This window comes from Copidosoma floridanum, unplaced genomic scaffold (assembly GCF_036245765.1).
Source record: "Copidosoma floridanum isolate Cflo_tuat_1 unplaced genomic scaffold, Cflo_Japanese_pri ptg000013l, whole genome shotgun sequence".
Classification (NCBI taxonomy): Eukaryota; Metazoa; Arthropoda; class Insecta; order Hymenoptera; family Encyrtidae; genus Copidosoma; species Copidosoma floridanum.
In genome coordinates, this window is record NW_028321890.1 from 30473160 (window position 1) to 30491065 (window position 17906).

Sequence of the window (17906 nt, forward strand, 5' to 3'; positions counted from 1 at the left end):
TAAAGAGCAAGGTTACAGAGATTAATTTTATTCGTACTTAACATTAATAAGAATATACACATTTGTCGAAAAAATAATACATTAGTTATATAATTGACGCTTAGATGAGGTATATAATTTTTTTTATACAAAAAGGCAAATATATAAATTGTTTTGTATGCTTGTGCGTCGATGCAATCATATAATATAAACATTTGTCTTAAAAATATAAAATGTAAGTCTTGTTTTAATATTGTTTGAATTGCAATTCAAGAAGCAAATAGGCCATGCAGCATACAAATGCCTCTATATTATCACAACATATACTTTGTTCATCAGATCGATTGAAAAAGGCAACTATTCCGAAGGCTTGAAATTGTAAACTGGATATCTTGGTGCAAAGCGATCACCTGCGCCGATCACATGCTCTGATTCTTCACGGTCTCTAAGACCCCTTGAGCGAAATTGCGATTCCTCATAAGTAGGTGGAGCTTCAATAAAAATTTAATAAGTACTGTTAATTTGTTCAAATCATACCGAGAATTTAGTGCAAATATTTGATAAATAATTGTACCAAGGTTGGGATAAAGACTTGGGGGATTGTAACTAGCAGGTTCCATAGGTGCAGAAGGAGCTATGGGTGGATACATTCCTCCCTGTGCAGCCTCGTCCGATTTATTTGTAAACTCTGGTGTTGAATAATTCGGCGGTGATGGCATTTGATAGTTGGACAGTGGTACAGTCCCAATCAAAATCTTGGTCTCAGCCCTTAGATTTTTGTAGTAGCTGTTGAGAACAATTATTTTTAAACTTTTTAATTATGAGGGATAAATTGTTATTATTATTATTTTTTTACTAAAAACTTACAGTCCTGAGACACAAGCTTCTATTGTTAATTTATACTCCAAATCTATCAGACCACAATGATTGAGGAATGATGGAGGTAGAGGAGGTACATCCAGGTTTTGTTCATAACTTGTCGTTTCATTCCCATTTACTGGTCCCTTGCTTACCTCTGAAACTGTCAGATCCACAACTTTCTTTTCGGTACGTGGTGTAGTTGCAGAATACGTTATTATCTTGACAAGTTTAAGTTTTATTGTATCAACTGTAACGCCAGATTGATTTTCAACATTCACTTTGACAGGTATTGCCTGTCCTGGTACATATCCTCTTACAGGCAGCCTAACATTAACAGATAGTGGTGGAGTTCCACAGCATAGACAGCAAAATGTCTTATTTTCTTCAAGATCAACTTGTTCCTGAGAATAAAGAAAAAAATTAAAATTTTTACAACATTTAGTAATAAACAAAAAACTTACCGAAGCACTTGACTCTTTATTCAAATCAAAGTGAGAAACAACTGTGAAAGCTACTTTAGTTTCTTGATCGAATTTCCACGGGCGATCCAAGACTGCTTTGGCTGTATAGCGAATACGCCCAAAGTCAGACTCAAAACTACTTGGCAAATTGGGAGGAAGCACGTAGTTAAAGGGATAAGTGTGCGTTCCAGCGGGTAATTCTATTTCTTGACCTAAAATGCAAATGGATTAGGTAAAATACATTTGGATTTCACAGCTGATTTTTTGAAACGAAAATTTACTTGATTCTGATCCAAGAACGTAAAAATGAGCCTTAAAGTAATCCTCATGGCCAGTAACTACGTCCGTCTCATTAATGTAACGGCCTTCATTGTTTAATTCCTCCCTATCAGTTGACCAATAAGTATCAGCTTCTCCCTTAACGCTCAATTTGATACCTGTGCAAAAATCAAAACTAATATGAAACTAATTGTATGCTTGAATAATTCTGATGTATATATACTTTTATCACTTTGCACAGTGCAAAAGTATGTATGAAAATAAATGAGTTGTTAAACTTGAAAGATTACATATGATATATAACTGACTAAAGCTCAAGTAAAATTTTCTCTATTGAAACAAATGTTCGGTATTTTTATATATCCTCATAAACTGCTCTGAATATATAAATTTTACGAGTTAAAATCTCAGTTGAGCTCTGGCATTAGAAAGGTATAACTGCACCTAGTTCAAGATCTTAATAAACTCCGATTCTTGGAAGCATTTTGAAATACGTCAACGTACATGGTACTACATAGAAAGAGAGCGGGTAGTCCGGTGGTGCGAGAGCACCAGGAATGCCAAATACACGCGTAAACACTAAAAATAGAGTAACGTATAACATTTGTGTAAAAAAATATATACACTCATACATACACGTTCACACACAACAAACATGAGTGACGGAGACGCGCCCAACAATAAGAACAGTACAATGCGTGCATATCTTAAACAAATGATAAAAAAAAACCAACATTCGTACCTCGTATTTTTTTGGGGGAATCAAGCTCGAGGATGATTTTTCCAGTGACTGTCTGTTCCGGATGGTAGGTAGCGTACGGGCTGTCAAAGTGTATTTTAAATTCCTTGAGGCCCATCGCGCGATCTCTGGATGCAGATACCTGCGATGCGAAGCTCACAACGACGACCAATCCAATGGAATGCGGAGAACGGCGATGCACCACCGAATCACGGATGCAAGAGGCAAGTTATATACCTATATAATACTAGTGACAGCGCCCCCGAGAAATTCAAGGAAGAACAAAAGTTAAAATCCAAACTAATTCTTTGCAGGCTTTTCAGTACTTTGCAGTACTTCGTTTATTCAACAGAAAGCATGGAAATCTCACCTTGAGAAACAACTGATGTATGATGCACTGAAAAAGTAGAAACTAAGATTATATTTAAGAAATAAAGATTAATAAATAGGTACAGGCTCCTCCCTCTTCGGGGCTCCACGGGCTTTTTATTTTTTACCAATTACTAGATGACAGAGAGCACTAAACAATGTGACCGGACGATCACACGATCACCAGACGATCACTCTTTAAGTTCTAAGTACATTTCTTTTAAAACTGCAATGCGTGCATGTGTATTTTTTTTTTATTCTTTTAAGCCGGCCGTCTAGTAACGCGGCTATTGTGGCTACGGCCTGATTCAGGTTTCAGGCCACCTGAAGATTACACTGTACTGACCTACTGTAGGTGCGTACAGTTTCCTTCATTTACCGCATATAAAATATATGTCTTTTTCATTGCATTTTCGGTATCATCTCATTCATATTGTATATTATTTTGCTGCTACAATTTTTATATTATTTCGTTTACATTGTCTTTGCAATCATTGCTGCATGCACATGTATACTAAAACTTAATAAGCATATACCTATCGGAATGCTTTTTGGCCTCAAAATTTATTGGGTAGGTACTTAGTAGTATTACTTTCTTAAATCATATGCGCCGTGACAAAAACATCTACTTAAATTAAAAAATGGAATGAATTGAAAATTTCGAAGAAACGCGCGCGGGAATACCCCCCCCCCCCCCCCCGCCACAAAATTTGTGTATGTGCAGATATATATGTTCTGGTAGCTTATGTTTGAAGAATATAACAATCGAGGTGTTGTAGTTTGTAGTCGATGTCCGAAGTTCGGACTCCGAACACTCCGAACTCCGAGTAGGTATAAGTATAGGTACTAATTGTTTCAAACAAACTACACAACTTAAGTAATACATGCAACCTTATCAAAAAGCAAGTGTTACATAGCACCCATTATTGTTATCGCTCGCTTCCAACTTTTATAATCTTATGCGACGACGACTGCATCAAAAGCCTTCTTTTTCTTTTATTACAAAGTAAGTATATATATATATTGTTGTCCTACGTACACTAACTGCTGACTTCTCGCTATAAATGGTTTCTAACGCGCGTTTTTCTTTTGATTTGGTTTCTAGTTCATCAGCCACAAGAAGAATAAAAAATACATAAGTACCCCACGACGAGGAGCGCGCTCTCCGGCAAATCATTATGCTATAACTCATTGTCAGTAGCGTTTTACTAAGTAAGTATATACTTTTTTCTTTTCATCTCCCATTAAGTATATCGTCGCCCTGCTTCTCGATACATTTTTGGTTTGTAGTTACATGATAAGTGAATTCGCAGAGCCGTTTTTTCGTTACCCGTGTTTTCATCTTCGTGCCAACTATACATCTTTATACTTACTCGCGTTTTACAATGTTTTGGTACAGGTATACCTAATTCAACTCATTATTCATTTGCTTCTCGTCAATCAAGTATCGGCATGTGCAATTTCGCTTGTTTATGGCCTGTGTCTGCCTCGTTTCTTTGTCCTTTATGGGCTGCTATTATGTTATCTGTTGCTCTACTGTACTTTTGAGGGGTTTTTTATGGACACACTTTATAGCTTTATAGCTGTTTTTAACTCCAATTTCATTATGTATTTACTTCCAGAGTATGTACTCTCTTAGTTTGTACAGTAATTAATTTTTAATCGTAGCTCTATGTGTATACACCTATACAAATGAGGTTCATTCGTTTTTTACAAAGCTTATATAATAATGATGATTTTATATTGAAAACTTTTTTTATTGATCTTATTATTGACTTGACAACCAAGATTATACATTTAAATCTTTTTTATACTCCTGATAACAAGCTGTGCTACAATAGATTATCTAGAATGATGTACTTTTTCAAAGTAATGTTATCAAAAAATTTAAACATTTAACTGATATATTCTTGGAAAAAATAAATTTCTCATCACCTTATACACTGTAATGTTCATGAACCTTAAAATTCAGTAATTAGACTTTAATTATAAATAAAATAATTTAGTATCAATTATATAAATAACTCCCTACTTCTGTTTTATTTGTCTTTTTAAATGCTGAACAAAATTCAACACATTTGATATATGTTTATAGTTATATGGCTTACTTTTTTACCTTACACTAAATTGACGCACACTAAAAATATAAATTTTGATTTCTTTTTTTTGCAGATTGAGCAACAAAGAAAATTGTTTTGATAAAAAGTTGGTTTGAAGAATTAAACATGGGACTCTTAGCACATATAAAACAATCAAGAATCTCGCATCTTATGATAGCTATTACCTTTTTTACATCAGGCTTAATTATAAATTTTTTCCAATGTGTTTTATACTTCGGACTGAGGCCTTTTTCAAAATATTTGTATCGTAAAATTAATTACTATCTCTGCTACTCATTCTACAGTGGTAAATAGGAAAATTATTTTATAAATCCCAGTGAATTGAGTGTGAGAAAAGTTGAATTTATTTCAGTAATTATTTATTATTTTAGAAGTGGTCTTTATGGCAGAATGGTGGTCAGGAACAGATGTCACGATTTACATAGACAAAAAAGATTTCGAAAAATATTATGGAAATGAGCATGGTTACCTATTAATGAACCATAGTTATGAAATAGATTGGTTAATAGGTTGGATGTTCTGTGAGCGTATTCGCATGCTCGGCGTATGTTATATAAACGTTAACACAATGACTGTGAAAATATTGTTGAAACTAATTATGGTATATTTTTACGTAGAATTGCAAAGCTTATGCTAAAAAGTCCATTCAGTACGTTCCAACGCTTGGATGGGCATGGAAATTTGCTGAAAGTATTTTCTTGGAAAGAAGTTGGGAAAAAGACAAAGAAACCATTGGGGAACAAATTAAAGAATTAACCGAGTATCCGGACACTATGTGGGTAAGTTAATGTAGAAAAATAATAAAGTTTTGGTCATTATTTTTATCGTCGTTGTAAATATAAAATGTTTAATATTTTTTTAGTTGTTACTATATGCGGAAGGTACTCGTTTTACCCCTGAAAAAGCTGAGGCTAGTCGAAAATTTGCTCAAGACAAAGGGTTACCGATTTTAAAACACCATTTAACTCCAAGAACAAAAGGGTTTACAGCAAGTATTCCGCACATGAGAGGAAAAGTTGGAGCAATTTATAACATTCAATTGGCATTCAAACCATCTGAACTCGTTAAGCCTACCATGACAAATCTTCTGCTTGGAAAAGGAGTTGAAGCACATATGTACATAAATAGAATACCACTTGAAATGGTACCAGAGGGTGAGGAAGCTGCTGCACAATGGTTACATAATATTTATCAAGAAAAGGTAAGAGTACATTTTATCAGGCAGACTCGTTGCTGAAACTGAATTTGTAGTAACGAATCATGAATTGTAGGATCGCATGGCAGATAGTTTTATTCAAACAGGAGATTTTTTTGCAACAAGTGGCGTTACCAGAACTGATACTTTTAAATTAGAAAGAAGAATTTGGTCTCTTGTTAACACACTGTTTTGGGCAACTGTTGTTCTAGTACCTATGCTATATTATCTTATTAGACTTCTCTTGTCAGGCTCAACAACATACTTTTGCATAGGAGTTGGAATCATAGGTTTATGTGAGTAATAATTTAGAAAAAATGTATATCTTAAGTAAATGAATATCGGATGAAAAATTTAGAAAACATTTAAAATTGATATATTATTTTTAGTCTTTTTACTAATGCATAAAATCATTGGAATGTCTGAGATCAGCAAAAGTTCTTCATATGGAGCTGCCGAGACGAAAAAAGCAAAATGAAGAAAAAAATAATAAAAATAACACTTATTTTATAAACAATGCGCAAAATTCAAAGCAGAGAAATGGTTGTTTTCAATTGCTGCAAGCAGTCGTGATATTTTTTCAGTGATGAATTATTTGTAAAGATAAACATTGTTTTTTGTTAATACTCAGCGTAGCGAAAAACATTTTGAATAATTTTTACATAGCCTAGAAAGATGCTGTACGTGTTTGTGTATGTGTATATATACACACAATATTTTTTGTCTACTTTGTATTTGAATTGAAACAAATCGTTGTTGTTACATTAAATAACTGTTGAAATTTAGTTTGACAGTAACAGTTTTTTTCTACTCCTCTAGTGAAAATAGGTAAAAAACCGGTAGAAAAAAGAGAACATTCTTAAAATTTATTTGAGTTAACAAGTGGAAAAAGAAAAATGGTGAATATGAAAGTAAAAAAACGATGGTTTAAAAAAAAAAAAAAAAAAGAAACGATACTTTGAATAAATTTGAAAATAGTTTTTCAATGTACGTATTCATTCCAAAATCACTCCGAGGACGGCGACGAAAGATTGCTCGATACGTGATGCTATTCTCGGTATCCCTCGAAAGGCCGAGCTGAATAGCTTATCGCCCTCAATTTTCCCCTTGCGTCGTAATACCCATAGTGGCCCTTGACGCTTCCATCCTTCAGTCTCTCCTCCAATCGAAATTGCCGATTTTTCCTGCCACAAAAGCCCATTACCTTTAGTATTTAATTATAAAATAATAATAATAGTAATAAAAGTTCAACTCTACTAAATGTCATACCCGTCGCCGGTGTCGAAACCAAAGATGTAACTTTTCGGGCCATCGTGTCCTTGAATTTGAAACTCCACCCTATCCCCATCCGGCGACAACACAAGTTTCTCGGACGATTCCTCCTCTACAGGTTTTTTCTTCACCTTGGCCTCGCTTTCCAAAGCTACCTACGAATCGTGGGGGAGAAAAAAAAAAAGGCAATTCACAAAGTTTCGTCGAGCACCGTTAAAAACGTCCATCCGAACCTCCGACTCGATATGCTGAGCGGGAGCGTGGTCTCTCACGTATGCGGGCTGAAGTTTTTCCGTCACCTCCTCCTCGACCGGCGTTGAGTAAGGTCGATGATTCTTGGGCACTGGGTCTTCCGGGAGGAAATGCGAGTACTCCGACACCGAGTCCCTACTCGGGGGCTGCAAGTACCTGGCCGCCAGTGGGTCGTAACGATTGGTATGGCCGTCGGGGTCGCCGGTTTGCGGTAAAGCAAGTGCGAGCTCGTTTATCAGCCGGTAGTCCTTGGGTGTGAAAAGGTACCGGTGCACGTGGATCCTCTTGGGCTGGGACGAGCTGACGTGGACGCACGCGATCGACAACAGTAGCTTTTATTTTGCCGAACCGAGAAAAAATGTTATATATATTTTAACGTGAAAGTTGTTGCATGGGTATATACGTATATGCGGCTCAAAGTTTTTTTTTTCCTCTCCCCGTGGAATGGTTTTTGTTCGCGGAATATACTTACGTGAGCGCGACCAAGTGGCCGGTGAAGCGCGACCGTGGGTATATAGCCATGACATTATTTCTTTTGTATGAATAGTGAAAGCTTTGTCGCTTTGTTACTTTTGGCTTTACGTTTCTCAAATTTGTTCGCGGACCAAGTAAATCGTGTTGACGAGCCATAAGCCGGAATAAATCGCTTACGCTAGTTGGAGTACATGCAGAGAATTTTCATAGGTAAGAGAACAAAAAAATCGGAAGCGCGAGAAAAATCGTTAAAGAATGAAAATTTCTTATTGAATAAAACGATGCAGGTATGTTGGTTGTGTTTATGAAAAAAATGTAGGTGTAGGTATGGGTGTACAATAATATACAATATGTTTACTTACAGTAGCGAATCTCGAACACATCGCCTCCTTTCGGTCGAGCGACTCGGCCTGCACTGAGCCCGCGTCCAAATCTGCATGCTCGAATGACGATCTTTTAAATTTCCTTCCTTCAACACACTGGCTAAGTACTTACTCCGATGCGGCTCTCTCTTTGAATTAATTTTTTTTTTTTATTCAGCTCATCTTAAATAAATATTTACCCACTACGCTTCGATTTTTACATGAATTTTTTTATTTTTTATTACATGCCTAGTACAATTTATGCGGTAATTGACAAAAAAAAGGCTTTACAATACAAAGAGCTTTTGCACGGAATTTTCACGAAATGTTTAATATACAAACAAAAAGCTTCATTCAAGACATGATAAAAAAAAACTTCTTATATCAAGTACGGGATTAATGCTCAAGTGCTTAATAGTTACAGTCTCCGATAAAAGCAACAATGACAATTGCTTGAATTGTGTTGTTTTGGCAATCCCGCGACAATGAGCTCCTTTTTTTTTTTTTTTTTTTTTTTTATACAATGAAAACATCTATCGTTTGCACTAAAAATTGCGGTACCAATAAAAAGGCTCCGAGAACTTGAAAAAAAAAAAAAAAAAAAAAAAAAAAGGCCTTTCCTATAATATTTATATTACTTTCGTGTCGTGCATCATAAATGTGTACGCATGCAAAACGTTGTTTATTATGCCTGAAAAAAGTCTTGTAATGTTTATCCGAGTTTCGAAACAATAGAGTAGAAATTTTTGACATTTTCAACGAGGATAACGTCAAAACTCTCGACAGAAGCTCGAAAGAACAATATAATCATCCGCCGTGATTGTCATGTATGAGCATTTTAATTTTCGTCCATCAGCAGCGAATTGAGCTCCCGACGGAAACGTCAGCTTCGTCGTAGTCACACACGCGTCACCTGTTCCCGTCTATCCGCGAGTTCATATAAAACGCCAACAAACATCGTCGGTTTGCTCATATTGCACTTGCTTTCGTTGAACGTTGGCTTTGTGGGCTACAACTGGATTTTTCAATCATGAAGATAACTATTTTCGTATTCGTTAGCTGCCTTTTCTATTCGACTCTCAATTCAGTTTTGGTAAATTTTGGCATTTCAATTGCGATTTTATAACAGAGCCGCAGAGTAGTAATATTTTGGAAAATATTATGTCAATGATAAATTGTTGATTCTGCAGACTCTAAAGTGCCGAACCGGGAACCAACAGAGCGATGACCAATTCCAGAAGATCATTCAAATCTGCCGCAGACGGTACCTCGGCTACGATCGGGAAACCGGTTACAACTTACGGCGCACCGATTCCCAAGAATCCGATTCCGATTCCGAGGAAGACATGTTCGATCGGAAATTCCTCACTGCCAAGGGAAATCGATACAATTACAACAATAAAAACGACAATTCGGGCAGCTCCGGTAGGTCCTCGTTCTCCTCGAGAGACATGACGACGCATCGCAACTGGAACAACAACAATCCATCATATAACAACAGAAATAACACAAGATCTCCTTACGACAATAACAGCAATAATTTTAATAATCGCCATCAGGTGAATTACAATGGCAGGCGAAGTAACAACAATAACATGGATTCTCGGGGATACTCGGATAATTATTCGATTAGTGGTAGCAGCAATAACAACAATTACAATTATAACAACAGGAATTACAATAACGACAATGATAATAATAACAACAACGATGACGATCGCGAGCAGGCTGTGAGATTGATTACAATATATATTTAAGATCTGATCTCGAGTGTACCACGTGAATTCAGCTGAGGTTTATTTTTTCTTGGTTTTCAGTGCGTTGTCCAATGCTTTTTCAACGAGCTCAATTTGGTGGACCAGAGGGGCTTCCCGGAGAAGTCGTCGGTGGTAAACATTATGACCCAAAATATTCAGGATTCCGAGCTGCGTGATTTCGTCGAAGAATCCGTGATCGAGTGCTATCATATGTTGAACAACAGTGGTCGCCAGGAGAAGTGTCAGTTTTCGCAAAATCTACTCTCTTGCTTGACCGAGAAGGCTAGTGAGGTGAGAGCTAAAACAGTGTTTTAATAATCATTCTTACAACCCAGTAGGTATTTATTGGACAGCTAAAATGCTTTCAGAGATGTGAAGATTGGGAAGACGAGTAGCTGATGGCTTTTGGAGAGTTGCGCAAGTTAAGGAGTGTAGAATTTTCGAGAGGCAAAAAGACAGAATCGTGACATGTTGTCAACTTTATGTACAGAGTAATAAAATCTTATGAAAAATAAAAAGTACAAGTGTCTGCATTATTTTACATATTTATACAAAGGCACTAATCTACGCTTAAGAATTACAAAGTAGCAGATTTTTTTTTTTTTTTTTAAATAATCCTTACATGAGCTTTGATAAATAACGTTTCGTTCATTCAAGTATAAATAAATCACTTTCTCTTTTTCAAATTTTCGAATCGCTTCATTAAATCATCAAAATCAATATCATCGTTTTCTCCCGTGGCATTCGATGTTGCGTCATTGTCAGATGGAACTCCCGGCAAATCTGGTATGTTGAAATCATTCATTGGCATTTTCGAACGTGGTTGAGGCTTTGGCTTTTGATCAGACTGAAAAATTATTAATTAGTACTCTGTTGAAAAATCGTACAAGACATATAATTTCATAACAACCCACTTGTTTGTTCAAATCTGGTGGAAACGATCCATAAGGTGGTGGCAAGTCGTTCTCCTACAAGAATTCAAAGATAAAGATTTTATCCGTCAAAAAATCTTTTTCAACTCTTTATATTTCTACGTACCAGTTGATGTGATATTTCTGGCCTATCTGGTGGTATATTGTAGGAGAATGAATTAGGATTAAACTGAGCGTTCTGACTTTTTTCGTTAAAATTAGATGCACTTGGTGCTACAAAACCCATTGGTAGATGCGAACTACTGCCTGGAATATTGAAACTTGGATTGGGTGGAAATGGAAGCTGTGGAAATCCTATGAATCCAGGTGGCTGTGGAACTCCACCGCTTGCTTGATCCAAGTTATTAGGAGTTTGTCCTCCGTTTCCTATATCAATCAAAAGCGTATCTTGACCCTCGGCCATAACTTGAGGATCAGGTTCGTACTCGACATTGTAGTTCTTTGCTATTTCCATGAGATACTTTTCCACCAATATTTTTGATGGTGACTGTACGCTCATTTTATGCTTGAGCTTTTCTGATACGGTTGGCATAGCTTCCTCTCTACATGCATCAGAATACTGTCTTCCATACTTGGAAGTTAATATGTCAGAAATCACTTTCATCTCTTGAACATCAGCTTGTAAGCGTGGGGCTGCCCAAATGATGGTCGATATTGCTTCGGCCAGACCATCGTCGAGTGTCCTAAAGTTATAAGTATTGAGTTAATTACCTTGATTAGTAAGAAACGTAGGGCTTATGAATTTCAAATACACTTACTTCATTTGCTGTATGAGACCAAACCGGGCGAGCAAAAGATCACAATACGTTTCCAAAAGTTCCATGGCTTCGACCATATAATCTTCCCTTATGATGTGCTCTACCCTAATCCTAGCTCTTTCCACTTTGCCAGCGGCAATGTAATCGGCTATTTCTTTCCGTGCTTTTTGTGCTAACTCAGTCTTCTTTTTTTGTAGCAGTTTTAACCTATTTAGCGTTAACTTGAGGTGTGTTTTTAATTTTGTGTAATTTGGGCCGCTAGAAAACATTTTCAAGACTCAAAGTTATCTTTGTAAATAAATATTATCAACACAGCACTACACACTCTTGACACAGTTGATGACCGACACTCTTTTTCGTCATTAAAAACTGAAACGTTGTTTAAACTACTACTTAAGTATGAATCAAAGAATCACAAGTACTTAAACGTTAATTTAAAAAGCCGAGGCTCGAGGCTCGACGAGGCAGTCAAGAGCTAGCGCACACTCACAGACGATGTGATATGACAGGCATTTGTATTGTATATAGGTACATTGTTGCACGCATCAGCGACAGCGCCTTTTATCCACAGGATGACGTCACACGATGTAGATATACCCCAGATAGATGTGTCACTCTGTCACATGCAGTCATCAAGTGTTTCAAATAAAAGAAAACAGCGATGTACTTACTAATAAGTTAGAAATAATGCAAGAACCATCTTTTTTCTTTTTGTTGGCACTGTCATATTAGATATATGCTAACGCCAAACAATTTTGCAAGTGATGCTAACCAACATCTATGTACTATAATTGACAGTACATCATTTTTTTCAAATAAATTATACTCGGATACCAATAATTCTTTATTACAAAACCATAAATGTTTTTGTGGTGCAAGCCTTATTATGACAATATAACAGTTTATAAAATTGACATAAAATTTTTTATTACAAATAGCTTGGTTTAAATTTGCTGATGCTTATAATATATTATAACGTATGCAGTGCATTTATTCGTGGTAAGATTTAATTATTAAAAATATACATAAAATTATATTACATTTAATAGCAACAAATTACAAGCTTTGGAATTATTCTCTGAGTCTGGCCAATCTTTGCGTTAATTCGTCTTGTTCCTGACTCACAACCGTCGAAGTACCTATGGTACCAACTTGTCCGGATGGAAGTTCCATGTTCAACTCCAAGCTAAAATTATAATTAAATTTCGTAAATATCCTGTGTAATAAATAGGGAAAAAAATACAAGAAGCTAACTCTTACCCAGCCTCATCAGCTATTTGTTGCATTAGATTATCAACCTCGTTCTGAGGAACGTTTGTCGTTGTAGTCTGAGACATTGCATTTTCCATGTATGAACTTTGTACATCCAAATCTTCAAATTGACTTTCAAACTTGTCCATGAGACCTGAAATTTTTTCCAAGTTCATGGACTTCATGGCTGCATCCATAGCTTTTACAACACCAGCCATCGACTGTGTAACTTTCCTGGTTGTAAGAGCAGTCTGTACTCTGCTGGCCACAGCATCGACCCGTGCACTCATTCGCAAGTAATTCAGAGCCTGATTTTTTTGCCTGATGGCATTTTCTGCATGAATTTTCGCGCCTTCCATGTTTCCCTTCTGAATAGCCTTTTTTACTTTGGCTTTCTCCAGTTTCTCCTCTTTCTCGCATTTTTTGGAATTTCTCTCCAACTCTTTCACAGCAAATTTAAGGTTGAAAAGATTTTCTAAATGGTAAGTGTATTAAGGAAAACAAGTTTATAACTAATTTATAAAATTGAAAAACGAATGCAGAAAAAATGAGTGAAGCATAAGATGTTTTTGATAAGATGTGATTGAAATAAAAATATGATTGTTTAAAAAGGATACTCTCCATCTGAGGGAGAGACATGGCTGATTGTTCGGCCCCCGTTGTAGCAACTGTCAAGAAAGAACAACCTAGACCTCAAGACAGAAATGATAGAATAGATCTTGCGTCTGCGTGATTGCACCTCGTAGTTGCTTTTGTTGTCAACCTCCTTGAATTCCAGCTGTCAAGGGTGTTATATATCTATACACGGCCAGTGGTTCTTAAATAAAAAACTTTGCTCGACAAAATTTTCAAAGGTGTAACGGACAAGAAACCTTATTTTGAAGTATGTTGTAAACAATTGTAAGATAATGAGTACACTATGAAAAAATGAAGAACGTCTGGATTATTATTTGCTTCCGAAAACCAGGGAAAATAATAAAAAAAGAAAGAATTTTGTTCACTAACTCGTCCGTCTTTTTTTAATTTTACTCGGTCATGTCGAGGATAGGACTTTTTGGTAATAAACAAATTTACGGGTGTCTACAGTCTACACTTGTTACTGTACACTGAGTGAGTACAGTCAAAATCTCTCTCAGCTGATCATTGTTTATAGTAAGAGTTGTAACTATAGTCTCAACTGTCAGATGGCGACTCGTGTAAGACTAGTCTCAAGGTGTATTCCGCAAACGCTGCAGTGGATTTTGCTGATATGACTCAATTTTCACTGATGCTTTTTTTGGAGTTTGTTTACAAATGAAAAGACAATCAGAAAATCGAAACTTCCGATTCGAACTTCGAAAGTATACTTTACGAAAATGTTGAAACGGAAAATATAAGTTGTGTTGATCAGCATCATCTAGCGGTAATAATTTTCTCCCCTTAGCTTTTTGCCAAAATATATTTCTTATTTGTAAATATATATATATATATATCATATATGTGACATTGACTTTTCGCAAAAAAACGAGAGACGAGATTTGAAAATTTTTTTTTCGTCACGAGATTGAGAAAATTAATACTGCTAGATGGCGCTGATTGCCAACTAATTAAAGCATCAGCATCCAAACATATGTGATTAGTGATTACAAAATGTAATAATAAGTAAACTCGCAACCTCACAAATGTTTGGTCCGTATGGTGGGGGGCAGAGGGGCGAAGCGGGAGGGTTTTATTGAACTTGGACGATGAGACGATGTTTTTTATTCGTTTATTTTTTGCATGAAAAAATAAATTTACCTTACGCGACAGCTCGTTCGAACTTTCTCAAGTGTTTATCAGGCTGGTGTAATCTTTCGCGAATGATATCGCAAAAAAAAAACATTACGAGATTCTTGTTGTACAAACAACGTAGGTGCTGAAAGTATAATATATGATTTTATCAAAGCTCTTTACCGGCATTTTATCGTAAAACTACGTGGTGAGTGCACCGAAAATTAAATATATTTTTTGCTTAAATTTATATAAGGTCATAATATGACAAATCATTTCATTTTTCATCAATTTTCATATTTTATTAAATTTTAGATGTTATATTCGTTTGCCGAAACGATTTAGTTATATTATGACCATAAGTCATCCTTAAGAAAAGTATTGTCAATCGAGATCGTTTCTTTTTACAGCAAAAGTATGTGCACCGCGGCACAAAAGAAGGTATTTTTCAATATTACCGCACATGTTTATTTATTCAGAAAATTCTGCGGGAAATTATCCCCTTTGCAATTTTGATGTGAACATATTGGTGTCTAGTTGAATTTGATAGATATTTGTAGTTATATTTTGAAGACGAAATTTAAATAACACATATTGTTTTACAGTAAAATCATTATTTCTATAAATCGATGAAAATGTTTATAGTTTAATATAACAAGTGGACTCCAGCTGATATTAAAAAACTTTTACATTACTTTTATACATAGCCACGTCACACAAGTGATTCAGGAATGGGGACTTTTAAGAAATTTGCCCTTGGAATTGCAAAATTCATCTTTATTCAAATACACTGGCTCATAGATTACGTAGTGGAGTTTGCTTTTGGCCTGTACTATGGCAACAAAGCGCAAAAAGTTCCATCAGTAAAAAATAAATTGTTGCTAGAAAGCACAGTTTCGTTAGCTAAGAAAATTAGGTAGGTGTATTAAATATTAGTGCACAAAATTTGTAAAATATATATTTAATTCGTGATTATTACAATTATTATGTGTAGGGAAAAAAACATAAGCTCTGAAGAAGTTGTAAAGGCTTTTATTGAGAGATGCAAGGAAGTTAATGGCTTACTAAATGCAGTTGTAGAAGAAAGATATAAGGAAGCTATTAAAGAAGCTCAGGAAGTGGATAATATGCTGAAAGATGAACAATTGGACATTGAACATTTGGAAAAAAGTAAGCCACTGCTTGGGGTCCCATTTACTACCAAAGAAAGCAACGAAGTCAAAGGTAAAAATGTCTTTGATAGTATATGGGTAAATGAAATTGTGTTAATAACTTTTTTTTTATCTAGACTTGCTTCATTCAATGGGTACATTAAGTAGAAAAGGCCACCGTTCTAGTGAAGATGCCACAGTGGTCAAGTATGTAAAAGAAGCTGGTGCAATTATCATTGGTAAAACAAACATCCCTGAGCTGAATCAGTGGATCGAGTCGCGAAATTACATTTATGGTCAAACAAACAATCCATACAACACAACGAGAACAGTTGGCGGAAGCAGTGGAGGTGATGCAGCGATTGTGGCAGCATGTGGAGTTCCATTTGCAGTTGGCAGTGACATAGGTGGATCTATTAGAATACCAGCTGCCTGGAATGGAGTTTTTGGAATGAAGCCCAGTGAAGGTGAAATTAATTATTTTAAAGCGCTTAACTTGTATTAATTGTTAGGGTAAATTATAAAAATGTTATTATTTTTCAGGCATGACTTCTATGAAGGGAATAGGATTAAGGAAGAAAGATTATCTAGAATCAATGGCAGAAGCTGGTCCATTGTGTAAAAAAGCTGAAGACTTGGAGATGTTGGTCAAAATTTTTTCAGGGCCACTCCTCAAAGCCCCCATAAATACTCAAATTGACTTGACAAAATTGCATATCTTCTACCAAGAGAGTTCAGGTGATTTGAGAGCCAGTCAACTTAGCTTTGCAGCTCACAATGCTGTAATTAAAGCAGCTAAACATTTTGAACAACTCACTGGATCAGCAACAAAGGTATATTCAAATGTTCATTCATTTGACATCACGAATAAAGTAGTAGGAAACAAGTTCTTGTAGACTCTTAAAAATTTTTAGATAACATTACCAGGATCAGAGTACAGTTTCCGTTTATGGCGTTATTGGATGACTCAAGAAGATGCTGACTTCACAGCAGATTTAACCAACAACAAAGTAATTATAATGCGCATTATGTTGATAATAGAAGTTTAAAATACACGCTTTGATATATGCTCTTGGAATTTTAATTAGGGACATACAAGTGCTATTGCTGAAATTTGTAAAGCATTGCAAGGCAATAGGGAAGTGACTCTAGCAGCTCTGTTGAAATTAATAGATCACGATTTTTTTCCAAAAGAAAATGAACAATGGGCAAAAAGCGTTACTGAAAATATGAAAAGTTATTTGATTGTAAGTATACTTTTTAATTATGAAAGCATGAATAATGCAATACCGTAGTCTTTTTTATATGTAGTTTGTAATTTTTATTTTTTTATTTTTTTTTTCTATGTTTCATAAATGTTACGTAAGTGTTAAGTTATATTGTTAATATTAGTAAAAATTTGGATTCAACGATTTTTTTAGGAAAAACTGGGAGACAATGGTATATTATTGTATCCTACGTTTAATTCAGCACAATATCATAATCAACCATACTTCAGTCCGTTTAGTTTTGGCTATTGGGCACTATTTAATGTCTTAAAAGTCCCAGTCTGCCAAGTACCAATGGGTTTGGATGAAAAAGGAATGCCAATCGGCATTCAGGTAATTTTATGAAAAACAAAATAATGTATTGAAAATTATATATAAAGTGTTTTAATATTAAAAAATAATCAAAAATACTTTTTCAAGGTGGTAGCTGCTCCAAATAACGATCGCTTCTGTATAGCAGCCGCAAAAGAGTTGGAAAGTGTTTTTGGGGGGTGGGTACCACCTTCATAAAATCTATCATTTACTTTAATTAATTTTGAGATACATGAAATAGCTCATGTCAAATTTTGGTGGTATGGTGGTAATTGAGCACTAAATTTTGTAAAAGTCCAATTTATTTTATTAATATAGTTAATATAAATGTTTTTAGTACTCACAAGAAAATTGTGGCTAATGTA

At 35.4% G+C, this 17906-nt stretch overlaps 7 protein-coding genes across 15 annotated transcripts; 3 read left to right on the forward strand and 4 right to left on the reverse strand.

The window, feature by feature from the left end:
• Window positions 1-12: 12 nt before the first annotated feature.
• Window positions 13-2898, reverse strand: LOC106640813 (arrestin domain-containing protein 17). Of its 2 annotated transcripts, XM_089591035.1 has the most exons (8): window positions 2817-2898; window positions 2690-2716; window positions 2323-2566; window positions 1583-1738; window positions 1302-1513; window positions 847-1241; window positions 554-765; window positions 13-470 (listed from the first exon to the last, which is right to left on the reverse strand). In XM_089591035.1, exons 3-8 carry the CDS (start codon window positions 2435-2437, stop codon window positions 337-339), a joined length of 1224 nt encoding a protein of 407 aa, XP_089447161.1. In that variant the 5' UTR covers window positions 2438-2566; window positions 2690-2716; window positions 2817-2898; the 3' UTR covers window positions 13-336. The 2 variants fall into 2 exon arrangements, with proteins under 2 accessions (XP_089447161.1, XP_089447160.1); XM_089591034.1 differs by having other exon boundaries at window positions 847-1513.
• Window positions 2899-3462: 564 nt separating this feature from the next.
• On the forward strand, window positions 3463-6788 carry LOC106640814 (1-acyl-sn-glycerol-3-phosphate acyltransferase gamma). Of its 3 annotated transcripts, none has more exons than XM_089590975.1 (8): window positions 3463-3694; window positions 3794-3900; window positions 4861-5094; window positions 5180-5352; window positions 5426-5587; window positions 5671-6009; window positions 6080-6299; window positions 6393-6788. In XM_089590975.1, exons 3-8 carry the CDS (start codon window positions 4914-4916, stop codon window positions 6479-6481), a joined length of 1164 nt encoding a protein of 387 aa, XP_089447101.1. In that variant the 5' UTR covers window positions 3463-3694; window positions 3794-3900; window positions 4861-4913; the 3' UTR covers window positions 6482-6788. The 3 variants fall into 3 exon arrangements, with proteins under 3 accessions (XP_089447101.1, XP_014210457.2, XP_014210456.2); XM_014354971.2 differs by having other exon boundaries at window positions 3794-3881; XM_014354970.2 differs by lacking the exon at window positions 3794-3900.
• Window positions 6789-7009: 221 nt separating this feature from the next.
• Window positions 7010-8440, reverse strand: LOC149375015 (uncharacterized). Its single transcript, XM_089590814.1, is given in 4 exon segments — window positions 7010-7187; window positions 7273-7430; window positions 7509-7827; window positions 8364-8440. Coding segments are annotated over 4 exon segments (732 nt in total).
• A 912-nt stretch (window positions 8441-9352) lies between these two features.
• Window positions 9353-10630, forward strand: Obp59a (Odorant-binding protein 59a). The gene is made up of 4 exons (XM_014354922.2): window positions 9353-9456; window positions 9554-10093; window positions 10181-10411; window positions 10489-10630. Exons 1-4 carry the CDS (start codon window positions 9394-9396, stop codon window positions 10513-10515), a joined length of 861 nt encoding a protein of 286 aa, XP_014210408.2. The 5' UTR covers window positions 9353-9393; the 3' UTR covers window positions 10516-10630.
• Ist1 (increased sodium tolerance 1-like protein) lies at window positions 10254-12320 on the reverse strand. 3 transcript variants are annotated; one of them, XM_089590871.1, is made up of 5 exons: window positions 11811-12320; window positions 11159-11735; window positions 11035-11088; window positions 10743-10967; window positions 10254-10418 (listed from the first exon to the last, which is right to left on the reverse strand). In XM_089590871.1, the coding sequence occupies exons 1-4, from the start codon at window positions 12077-12079 to the stop codon at window positions 10788-10790; spliced, it is 1080 nt and encodes a 359-aa protein (XP_089446997.1). In that variant the 5' UTR covers window positions 12080-12320; the 3' UTR covers window positions 10254-10418; window positions 10743-10787. The 3 variants fall into 3 exon arrangements, with proteins under 3 accessions (XP_089446997.1, XP_089446998.1, XP_014210407.2); XM_089590872.1 differs by lacking the exon at window positions 10254-10418 and having other exon boundaries at window positions 10475-10967; window positions 11035-11085; XM_014354921.2 differs by lacking the exon at window positions 10254-10418 and having other exon boundaries at window positions 10476-10967.
• A 321-nt stretch (window positions 12321-12641) lies between these two features.
• Chmp1 (charged multivesicular body protein 1) lies at window positions 12642-14157 on the reverse strand. 2 transcript variants are annotated; one of them, XM_089591260.1, is made up of 4 exons: window positions 14067-14157; window positions 13679-13978; window positions 13071-13536; window positions 12642-12996 (listed from the first exon to the last, which is right to left on the reverse strand). In XM_089591260.1, exons 2-4 carry the CDS (start codon window positions 13698-13700, stop codon window positions 12882-12884), a joined length of 603 nt encoding a protein of 200 aa, XP_089447386.1. In that variant the 5' UTR covers window positions 13701-13978; window positions 14067-14157; the 3' UTR covers window positions 12642-12881. The 2 variants fall into 2 exon arrangements, with proteins under 2 accessions (XP_089447386.1, XP_014210426.1); XM_014354940.2 differs by having other exon boundaries at window positions 13679-14157.
• A 583-nt stretch (window positions 14158-14740) lies between these two features.
• On the forward strand, window positions 14741-17906 carry LOC106640766 (fatty-acid amide hydrolase 2). 3 transcript variants are annotated; one of them, XM_089591015.1, is made up of 10 exons: window positions 14741-15018; window positions 15126-15251; window positions 15518-15726; window positions 15805-16034; window positions 16099-16428; window positions 16505-16794; window positions 16876-16971; window positions 17050-17208; window positions 17383-17562; window positions 17650-17906. In XM_089591015.1, the coding sequence occupies exons 2-10, from the start codon at window positions 15228-15230 to the stop codon at window positions 17737-17739; spliced, it is 1608 nt and encodes a 535-aa protein (XP_089447141.1). In that variant the 5' UTR covers window positions 14741-15018; window positions 15126-15227; the 3' UTR covers window positions 17740-17906. The 3 variants fall into 3 exon arrangements, with proteins under 3 accessions (XP_089447141.1, XP_089447142.1, XP_089447143.1); XM_089591016.1 differs by having other exon boundaries at window positions 15221-15251; XM_089591017.1 differs by lacking the exon at window positions 15126-15251 and having other exon boundaries at window positions 14742-15018.